This window comes from Artemia sp. Qi Xiang Cuo, chromosome 1 (assembly GCF_049724085.1).
Source record: "Artemia sp. Qi Xiang Cuo chromosome 1, ASM4972408v1, whole genome shotgun sequence".
Classification (NCBI taxonomy): domain Eukaryota; kingdom Metazoa; phylum Arthropoda; class Branchiopoda; order Anostraca; family Artemiidae; genus Artemia; species Artemia sp. Qi Xiang Cuo.
This window is the reverse complement of record NC_142794.1, coordinates 53,823,371-53,835,290: the sequence shown is the minus strand read 5'-3', so window position 1 is coordinate 53,835,290 and position 11,920 is coordinate 53,823,371. Positions and strand designations below refer to the sequence as shown.

The 11,920-nt window shown below is 34.1% G+C and overlaps 1 protein-coding gene across 1 annotated transcript; it reads right to left on the bottom strand.

Moving 5' to 3' along the window:
• Window positions 1-3,328: 3,328 nt before the first annotated feature.
• Window positions 3,329-3,685, bottom strand: LOC148956479 (uncharacterized). Its single transcript, XM_089091016.1, has one exon. The coding sequence runs from the start codon at window positions 3,683-3,685 to the stop codon at window positions 3,329-3,331; it is 357 nt and encodes a 118-aa protein (XP_088947142.1).
• Between the last annotated feature and the right edge of the window lie 8,235 nt (window positions 3,686-11,920).

The following is an 11,920-nucleotide window of genomic DNA, read 5'->3' as shown; positions in this document are numbered from 1 at the left end:
TGTATCTGTTTTCTGTCTTCAGCTATTACAGAAAATTTTTCCAGGATAGTTTCAAAAAACGACCATCCTTTATAATTTCTCCAAAAGGTTTCAAATATTTTAAAAGACTCGATCCCAATTCAAGGTCCTTCCTTAAGGGACAAATCACCAGTATTCACAACAATAGCTGTCAGATAGCTTTTAATTTTTACTTTATTTAGATGATAAGAAGGAATACGAAAACTATCATTTATCAGATCAGTTTCTAAGATATTTAGAATTTGAATGGTATTCATTATGGAGTAAACGACATTATAGGTTGGTTTTCAGTAGTAAGTTCCAAAATACTTTCGTAAAAAGAAAACACTAAACGAGTTAATGAAGTGGATAAAGCTTCACTAAAATTCAAATCTAAACGAATCAGTCCATTTTTATAAGGGTTAAATCCTGAATGCCACTTATTTCGTATATTATATAAAAGTTATGCTTGACCCATTCTTCATAGCTAAGACCATTTTCAAAGTTGTGGTCGTCGTGACTTAGAATGCGCATACTTAATTCATAGAGAAGACAATAGCTCATATCAGTAAAATTTAAGCTGCATAGAGGTTGACCATTTACATACATTTGTAGATTTTGAAGCTTATTGAGGTTAAAAGTAAATTAGCTTTCATTGTAAATTCTCAAGAAACGGCATTTTTTCACCCGACTAATGGCTAGCTTTGATGAGAGGAGAGACGAAGGGAATCGATTATTTTTGGAAAATGCTAGTGACCCACTCGCAATTTGTCTTGCCTTCAGATAATAGTTTTTTTTACATACCGTTTCATCCTTTATGTATATATGTATATTTGACCAGAGAGCGTTAAAAAGAACATTTTCAAAGCTTATCCCATTCTCAGCTGTAATAAGTCCTTGAGCTTTGAAAATTATTACTTTGATTTCCATCTAAATGCTAAACAAGTCCACAAATGAATTTTCAGCCCCGCGAAAATGCATTGGATTCTCATGAAATATCGGCTTAAGCGGGTAGTAAGCTTCATATCTGCTATAGCGTACTTAAACATCCATGGGAGGGGGTTGAAAGAGCGAAATCACAGTGCATATGTTAGGAACAGAAGATTCAGAAGTAAGAAAGAATGAACTAAAACTAAAAAAAAAAATCCTTCTTTACTATCTTTTATTTAATCCTCTTTCTTTTTCTTACAGATTTTTTCCCTACAGTAGAAGTTTTGAAACTTAGGAAAAAAACACTTTCACGGTCTTTTAAGTCCTTTGGCTATCTGATTTTTTTACTGCAATATCGTACACTTTTATTTCGATATTCTCTTTAAGAGATTTCCCACTAGGTTTTCCCTCTTGAAATTCATCAAGAACATTTGAAGGAAGATCAGTAGCTATTGGTACAACATGTTTCCTAAGAATAAGTAGAGCAACACAAAATACTTTCCCGAAAAACGGCGAGAGGATACCATATTGCCGCACTTTGTCAATTGTTCCTTAAAAACTCCTTAAGCCCCTCTTTACTTCCTTAGTCCCCTTAAAACACTTTACACTAAGAAACTGCTAATATATTCTCATGATGTTCACATTTTGAACTGAAGATTCATCGAGACACTTCCCCTATTAATATTAATTAACTCCCTTTTTTCGTTTCTCAAGCTATATTTTACAAGTTCAATATCTTTCATATCCAATTCATGAAATAAAATCTTTTGAAAAGAGCAGTGTACTACTGGTGTCCTAACAAATTGACAAGGAAGTATATTTCAAAACTGATGCAGTAATATTTCCAGTATGACTCCTTTGAACCAAATTAAAAAAAAAAGAAAGGAGATGTCCATGAAAAGTCGAATCTTGGGAGGAATTCTGCCTCCAATACATATGTAACTTGCATGGGTTTACTTTATTCAATCTTTAATATTTGATTTTTGAATCGTAACAATTCACACAGGGGATTTGACAATTCAATAGACTGGGTATCTGTAAGTCCAGTAATTCTTGCTCCATTATGCCCTTAGCTATTATTGAAGTGAGTATCTGGATGAATTTATTCCATTTTCCTAAATTCTAATAAAAGTTCCTCCGTTGAACTGTAGTTCCTAGTGTTGTCAATTAAATAATAAATACAGTTTCTTTGAGGGGGTTTCGTGGGAGGAAAGGGAGGCGTTTCAGTAAAAATGGTTATTTTAACTGCTTTTCTCTATCAAGAATATCAAATGAATTGGTAAAATGCAATTCATCGAGTTTGTATGTCCAATTAAACATTCTTTTCGCATTCAAATTTTCAGAAATTGGAGACTGTCCGTGCCAAAGAATTTTAAGACCTGCAGTAAACAGAGTGTTCAAAAAGCTTATATAATTCATTACCATGCCTGCTCACGTATAAAGTTTAGCATTTCTGAAATATTAATCTGTGCTTTAAGACTAAAAATTAACCAGTATTGTACGAAATCCAATATCTTTTCGTTAATAGCTAAGAAGCATAGGAAATGGCGTTTATGGACCACCTAGATCACCCCATGAATTTACATCATTTTATGTCTATTTTACATAATTTTAACTTCAAATATTGCACATTTTGTAAATTTTCCATCCCTACATTCAAAATAAAAACAGGTCCTTTGCAATCAAATTTGGTCTCATTTTTATACTTTTTCGCAATATGAACACAGGTTTCTGCCTCACCTAGGTCACCCCGACAATTTACCCCCTTTTCAATTGAATTCACGCCATTTTAAATGAAAATTTCCAACATTTTTACAATTTCCAATCTCGAGCTTTAAGATCAAAACAGGTCTTGTATTTACTATACTACTGATAAAATGTAATAATTTAATAACATTTAATACTTAGTGGATAGTTTATTATCAATATTTAAATAATTTATATTATCTTTATATTCCCTTTCTATAGCCTTTAAAATCATATCCTTATCTAATTTTTTAAATGTCTTTTCAGAATCAGCTGCCTTAGAAACAAAACACTTTGGTGCAAATAGATCAACCGCTTCACCTTTAAAATTAATAGTAATAACGATTTTCTTTCCATATTTAGTTGTAACACATATCATTCCTTTAATTGTGTATTCCATTCCAATCTCTAAATCGTCTTTCTTAATAGTTCGATTATATTTATTTTCCATTTTCATTTTGCTTAAAAATTTCTCCAATTATTAGTAATCAATTTTAGTAAACAAATTTGTAAATCGAAAATAATTTATATATTAGCATCCCATTAGTTTATAACTTCAGACAAGTCTAGGTGGCACAGCTGGCTAAAGCAGTTTCTGGGTTCAATTGCAGTAGCTGGCAAATTTTTAAGAATGTTGCGATACAGAGACCTTACCTTAGACCTTAGCTCCTCCTGTACCTCCAGAGGCATACAGGGCGTCCGTTAACAGCCTCCAATCATCCTGGAAATGAGCTACGGCGTAGATGTCCTCCCACTCTGGGATTAAGGATGCATAAAGGGCTCTCCTGTCCCGCTCATATGTACTGCGAAGCGTGTTTTTGGGCCTTCCTCGTCGACGCGTGTCATCTGGTTGCCACTGGAGAACCATATTCGGTAGTCTCGATCCTGGCATACGGATAACATGGCCAAGATATCCCCATCTTCGTTGCCTAACTACATCGGTGACATCAGGCTGGTTTGTGTAGTGGCGAATTTCCAAGTTTGTTATCCCATCCTTCCAGTGAATATTCATGATCGATACAGAGAAGAGAAAATAAAATATTCAGAAATCAAAGGAAAAATTATAAAACTAAAAGGAACCCAGAAAAGTAATCCCAAGCAAAGGGAAGATTGTATAGAAAACTATTTGGCTTTCTTCCCACATTTCTTTCATTCTATAAAAAATATCTCGGGAGAAAGCCAAACACGCGTCAGAATCCTGTACACAAATACTTGTTTAATTGAGCTCTATTAAAGAAGCTGGTTTCACAAGTACTCATTTTATAAGAATTCTCAACTGTTGAAATCAAACCTTTAGGTAATGATGCGTCATTTCGTTAGATGGCATATGAGTAACATGTTGCCTATATAGATTTAGGAAAAAGGTGGTTTGTATTTTTAAACTTTGGAGAATATAGTGTGGAAAGTAAGAAGGGTTTTATTAATGTGTTATACTTCACAGACCTTACACAATATTTATAACCGTTTAAGTTTACCTGTTTCAAAATATTCTTCACGAGGAAAAACTGTAACCTTTTACGTATTTCATTTTCTCTTTTAATTATTTCTTCATTTGTAAATTCACCCGATTTATACATAGCAAGCAATTCTCAAGAGAATGAATAAACAGTTTTATACTCAGCCTTTCTTTCTGCTATTCTTAGGTATGTTTCAAGAAATTTAATCAGAACTGTCCCAAGACTTATAGTAGCAAGGGGTAACATAACCAAGGCAGATAAAACTGAAGCACTAAATATAAATTGAGATACTAAGAAAGCATTACTAACATTTCCATAATATTTGAAACTTCTACTTCCTTCTTCTTCTAATTCACAGCAGGCAGGCTATTCAGTTGGTACTATTTAGCCCTCTTCTTTTTGCTTCACTCTGTGGGCTACAGAGCTACTGTCTTGGTTGTCTCTTATTTATTATATATTCTCAGATATCTTTCAGTAGATCTTTTGACTCAAGGAGTTCAAATATAAGATGATAGATATCGATTTCTGTGCTCTGTGTGCAGGTATAGTTGGTTCTTGGCTGATAGTGAGATTTTGTGGTGTTTGAAGCATTTTAACAGTTTACAAAGCAAGGTATGTTGTGCAGACGTCAGCATATTACATTCAAATAGGCAATGGTCAATTGTTTCATTATTCATATTACAATGCCTGCAAAGAGGGGACAGGGGAATTGAACCACTTGAATTAGAAAGCTTATATGAGAATGCAAGGAAATTTAGTCAATTTGTTCCAGAACGAATTCTATGATAAATTTTAGAAAGATACTTCTTGGGAAAGGGGGAAAGGATAGGATTAATCTTATTAAAATTAATATCTGATAGCCTCCATCGGTAAATATCTCTAATTGGAATTGATCTCCCACTTGGCTGGTCAATATTTATAGAATTTTTTGCTATTTCATCAACCTGATGATTACCACTTGTGCCAGAGTGGCTAGGAATGTACTGAAAATAAATTTTTATGCCACTTGAAGTAAGATTATCTATAATACTAAGACAATGATAGGTGTCAATGTCCAACTTATATTGAGGAGCTGAGGCCAGCAACTCAAGGCTTGATAGAGAGTCGGAATATATGATAATATTATTTGAATTTGCAATCAAAGGTTGGTTTTGCTTAAGGTGTTCTAATGCCATGATTATGGCATTTAACTCAGCAGACATTATAGATAAATTATTAAATAATCTCTCGTCCATTGCAATTTTCAGGTGAGGAAGGAAAACACCACTTGCAACCTTCTCATTCATTTTTGACCCATCAACAAATATTTGGAAGTGATTTTTATAGGTAATTGTATTAAGTTCTGCAAATTTTTTCTGGACAAAAGCAATGGGGGTTAACTCTTTATTCCACTTTGAAAATTCAGTATTTATTATGGGAATTGACCAATTCCATGGAGGGGATTGGGAGAAAGTAGATGCAATAGACTTTGCTGGTACATGGAACTTCTTCTGAATATTGGCATACTCATCTGCAATGCCTCTATACATGGCTGGATTTCTTAACCAATTATGTAATGTGTGTGAGCTATTTGATTCAATTTTTGTAAGATGTTTTGTCAAGAGAAACCTACGTCTCTCCCTTATTGTTGTTAATCCACTCTCCATAAGCAGAAACTTGGTGCTTGTGGGTTTCCTTAGACCAAATATGAGACGTATTATATCATTTTGTGTTGTTTCAATTTTTTGCATCTGGGTCTTTGCACATGCACCAAAGACAATGAGCCCACTACTCCTGCCATTTACCCGTGCCTCAGCCATTGAAACATTTGCCTCTCAATTACTTGGACTATCTGGTCTTGGCTTTTCTCTGTCTACAATTACCCAGCCCAGTCTTGATGCAACCTATTGCCCAAAATACTTGATAACTTCAATTCAACCCGTGCCTCAGCCATTGAAACATTTTCCTCTCAATTACTTGGACTATCTGGTCTTGGCTTTTCTCTGTCTACAATTACCCAGCCCAGTCTTGATGCAACCTATTGCCCAAAATACTTGATAACTTCAATTCAGTCAACCAGTCAATATGGGGTCTTATATGTGATTTATAAAACTGGAGTAAGGTTTTCTCCTTACTTCCCCAGGGTGTGGAAACAAGTATTTTTAGTATATTTGTTTTTCTATAGCATTTTTTTATTGTGTTTGAAATGTGGAGGTGGAAATTAAGTTTTTGGTCAAGCATGAGACCTAGGTAATTAATATGATTATCTTCTGGAATAGTTGTTTTATTTAGAGTTAGTTTTGCATTAACATGGTTTCGCTTCCGGTGAAATTGGATTATTTTTGACTTGGTAGGTGCAATGGGTAAATCTGAATGTTGAGAGAATTTTTCAAACTGGAAAAGGGACTTTTGCAGATTTGACTGTGCTATTTGAAATGTGTTGCCAGATGACCATAGTACCAGATCATCAGCATATTGTAGATTTGTGTGGAGTAGGTTCATGTCCCAGAGATATAGGGCAAATAGGAGGCAACTGAGGACTGCTCCCTGAGGAAGGCCTTTGGTTATTGTCTTTTGGGGTGAAGAGGCTGAACCAACACAAACGATGAAGCTTCGCACTTCTATGAAGGATTTAATAAAAGATAGTAGCTTAGGGGGTACTCCAAGGTTTGCAAGTTTGATTAAAAGGATTTGGTGGCTCACATTGTCAAATGCCCCTTCAAAATCTAAAAAAACTGCAACTAGGACATTATTTTTTGAGAAAGATTCATTGATTGCATTTGTTAGCGAAATGAAAGCATGTGCTGAGGAGTGGTGTTTCCTGAATCCAGGTTGAGTCTGGGGGATCATATTATTTTTTTAAACAAACCAGAGGAGTCTGTGATTAATCATTTTCTCCATTATTTTACCCATCACAGGAGTAATCATTATGGGCCTATAAGACTCAGGGTTATCTTTTGGTTTATTTTTCTTTATGATTGGTAGGAGGGACGAACATTTCCATATATTGGGGAACCTAAAAGATGCCCAAGCGTGATTATAACAATTTAGCAGTTCTTGTTTATATGAAGGTGTGAGATTCTTTATCCATGTAGAGTGTATATTGTCATAGCTGCCGCTAGTTTTGGTCCTAATATGATGTATTGCATTATTCAATTCCTGGATTGAAAATGGATTAGTTATGTACTCAGATCCTGGGCGTGGTTGGTAACTTGGGTTCATAGGAATTGTTGACGGTTTGCTTTGATTATTTGATGTTAGCTTATTAACAAAAAGAGTTGCAAATGGGTTAGCTTTTTCATTATCATTATCATAATGGGTATTATTATGTATAAGCTCATACAGGAGTGGGTTGGGGGAAGTCTTTTACCCACAGATGTGGCTTATGACTTTATGTATAATTGGATCATGTGTTTCTCTGGAGAGATTATTTGCAAAATTATTCCAGTATTTATATTTAGCATCTATTATAGTCCTTTTTTGATTAGATTCTGCTTGTAATTTTTTTAAATATGTAGTAGGTGATTTTTTTATCAGCTGCTTTTTTTATCCTCCATTTATTTAGGCACTCATTTGTCCACCGTGCTTTAGGAATTTGTTTAGGGAATGTTTTCTTAGGTGTTGTCCTGGGGATAGCATGATTAGCTGTATTTATTAGTAAAGATGTCAAGGCTTCAGCATGTGTGTCAACTGTTGTGTTAGAAATGCATGAACTTTGGGTGAAACTTGTAATTTCATCATTTAGCTTATGTTGGAACATAGACCAATTTGCTTTAGTGTTGATATATTTGGAGGTATGAGATAAAGTTTCAGCAGGTTCATTTAGGGAGCAAACTATAGCAAAGTGGTCAGTACAAAGAGTATCAATTTTATTTATGTAAATTTTGTTCAAAAAATTTAATGACACAATTTGTAGGTCAATTGTGGAGAATCTGCCACTTTTGGGGTTGAAATATGTATTCAGGTTTGGAGGGGTAGCAACAGCTAAATCATTATTATTGGAAGTCATATGCTCAATGAATTTACCAGCTTTATTTGCTGGTTTATTCCCCCACAAAAGCCTTTGGGCATTGAAATCTCCACAAATAATGATATTTTTAACATATTAGAATTATTTATATAATTAAAGGAATCCTTGGCATCTGTAGTTTGGCCATTAGGGTTATAAAAGCTTATTATGTAGGTTTTTAAATTATTCAGCCAAACACTAATACCAATTACATCAACATCATTTGCAAAATCTGGAAAATTGATGCCACAAAATTTTATATTATTTTTAACTAATAAAACTACCCCACCTCCTTTTCTCTCTGAAGATCTATCCTTTCTGAGGATAGTATATCCCAGAGACTTAATTAGCTGATTTTGGGTTAAATGAGTTTCCTGGAGGCAATCAATATTAATGGAATTATTATTCATAAAAGATATTAGTTCATTTAGCTTATTTTCTGTGAGTGATCTTACATTCCATTGGAGTATTGATATATGTTGTGTTGTTGATTTATTCTTCATATGACTGTGTATCAATGTTCAGCTTTGTTAAAATTAAAGCAAGATCTTTTTTTGCTTGAATGAGTATATCATCTGGGATGTAGATTTTTGCCAATTCTGCAATGATTTTTGTTTTCTCTATTTGATGTATGTTAATGGCCTGAACTGCATTACAGTTTAGAATGAATAAGCATATATTTGGGGATTGCATTTTTGGTTGTGCATCCTTTTTGTCGGTTAAGGGATTGATTCCTGGTAGTATTTCTGGTTCGTTTCTTCTTGGGAGGGGGGGGGGGCAGGCTGACCTCATCTCGCCGGACAAGGATGCGTGCTGGCTTGGTGATTCCTGCTGATAGGGATTTGAGCTAGGGGGCTTAGAAGATGGTGTTTTATATGGGGTACTTGATGCATTGGGGGCGTTTGACCTGAGGGTTTTGGTTGGTTTCATTACAGGCTTTATTTCGTATTGTTGAGCAGCATTTGCTTCCATTGTTGCAAAGTGGTATGGGATGGCCTTCTCTGTTGATATTTGGAGTGTTAGAGGCATTTCTTGTATGCAGGGCATAATGATTTATTTGTAGATTCATGTGGGCCTTTGCAATTGATGCATGTAGGCTGAGTGTTGTTGCAAGTTGTCAGCTCTTTAGGATGGAAAGCTTTGCAATTACTACACTCTCTTAGAATTTCATTGCATTTGTTTGTCGTGTGTCCCAGTTTGTGACACTTCTGACACTGGATAGGCTTAGGTTTGTATTCCTTGTGTGGTTTGATTTGCCCAAATAGGAATAATTTTTCTGGGATAATAATTTTTTCCTTCAGTGTGAATAAGAAGGATCTACTAGTTTTTAGGCCATTAGAGTTAGGTTTGCCAAGTTGGGTATCATCCTCAACTGGGATCGTGTTTCCAGCCCTATCTGAGAGGCCTTCTTTTAACTCCTGAGTGGATATCTCTGGGGGAACATTATAAACAACTATTTTTGTTGGTGATTGTTTTGAGTTCCAATTAGATGCAATACTTGTGTTATTCAGAAGTGATTTTAGGTTAATTATTGTATCTGCCGATTTCTGATCTTCTACAGATATTAGCCGAGATCCATCACGGTTAAAATTAAGCGACAACATTCATTTTATCAATTTAATAATTGCAACTCTTATTGCAGTGATCAATTTTATTTCAAAGGGGGTAGTAGGAGTGATTTTAAGGTAAATTCCTAAGTTTTTGGAGGGAGGATCTTGGGCAGGGAGAGGGGAAATGCTTTTGATTGGGGATATTTTTTTCCTTTTTTATAGCTTCTAGAGAGGACCTCTTGAAACCCATTATCATCATTTATAGTTACATTAGCCCCTACACTTATCATTGTCCTATTCTCCGAATTGGAGCTATCATTTGAACTTTGAGATAGTGTGCTTGACCAGCCAAGATGGGTATCTTTCACTATGGCACTTTCACTGGAATTTGATTTGGGATCTGGTGGGACTTTTTTTTTGGAGGACTTCTAAACATTGCCTATTGGAAAAAGCTTTAAACAAAAGAAAACAAAACTGAAACAAGAAGGGAAAATAGAATGATATCAAACCGTCTGCACTATACTATCGGGAGGAGAAACACCACAGTATAGCTCTGAGGATGAGTTGAGCAGGATTGGTTTGGTACAACTGCTGATTAGAAGCGATAATAATTCACAGGAAAATATATATTAATTTTCTTATAAGGTTGCTGTTGTGTTGTGTGCTGGGATGAAATCTGCGGTACTATATTACTGTTTCTTTTCTAGTTCTTCTTCCATTTATATTTGAAAATAAACTTCAAATAAAATTCTATGGATCGATTCTCTTAAATCTTTTTTATATATAATCAACACACAAATGACCAAAATTCACATCGTTTAAATTTTGGACTTGAGTAGAATGGTAGGTAATTTGTTTATTTGAAGTTTTAAATAGTTGAATCCTTTCCAGGTTGGTTTACAAAAGAATAATAAAATTCTACAAATGAATACATGGAATCATTGAAATAACAAGTCCAAGGCGTCCCAGGCAATCCCATGTAGTCACAATTGATTACACCTCATTTCTTTTCTTTATTTTATCTAGTAAGTTATCTCGAGAAAAAACACCTCGAAAATAAGGAATATGACCTAATTTATTCAATATACCAATAATTGTCAATGGCATCATTTAATTTTTTATTCTTTCTGACGTTCCCCATTTTTTGGAAGTGAGCATTCTTTGAATTGTGAAATCTCAGCTTCAACAACGTTTTTGGGTCTTCCACGCTGTTTCGATACTTTAATCACTTGTTGTTGTATTTTCTTGGGTCTAAAATGTTTTTTGGGGGCTTCAACAACCAGTTCCGATCCAGATCCAACCATTTTGTGCGTAAAAGGTAATTTATAAACCTTGACCTTTCGGTGAAGTACCCCGGTAATATTAAACCTTCACCTATAGTGTTTGAAGACTCAGTAATTTTATCAACAATTTTTTTTCAGGATATATACCTATTGCAGCTGTACTATTTGTTTAGGGCAGCTTTACCCATTGCAGCTACTAATGGCAGTAATAATGGAAGCAAGCCACCATTTTGAATCAGTGGATGATATGATATATTTATAGAGACATCTTTTTTCTTTATTTTTCCTTGCTCAATTTATTCAATTTGTTTCCTTTTAAGCAATAGTTTAATAGGTTCTTTACCAACAATAATATTTTCTATTTGAATTCGGCAATTTTATTTGTTTTTAAAACATTTGTTTAATTTTACTTTTTGAGAAGGAGTTAAATGAATTGTGTATTCAACAAAGTCTGCTTTTTTATTAATTTCAAATTTATCGAGAAGAGATAAGAGTGGTAATCTTGGATGATTTTGAAGTAGTTGTTTATAGAATAAATCAATATCACTTCCTTTATTTTAACTTTTATATTTTTCAGTCTTAGTCACCTGTCTTTTATGAAGTAATAGTTTAATAGGTTCTCGTTCATTCACTTTTGTATTCGTTACTCGCAATTTTCATTTTTGTTTTGCATCAAAACACGATTTAATTTTTTGTTTTTGAAATTCGGATAAATAAATTGTATACTCTTCCATTTATTAGAGAGTTTTTTAAAAGTAAAATTCCAAAGTGAGAATTTTCGTAATTCTCTTTTCAAAGAACTTTGTAGATTTGATTCTTATTTCAACCTTCCTTTCATTCTCTTTTTAAATTCTTCGTCGGGATCTTTTTCAAGTATATTCGTTATTACATTTTCGAAATTGCCTAAATGATCAGGTAACTGCATAAAACCCTTCAACTGTACCAATAACGTTGACAGATTAACTGCAT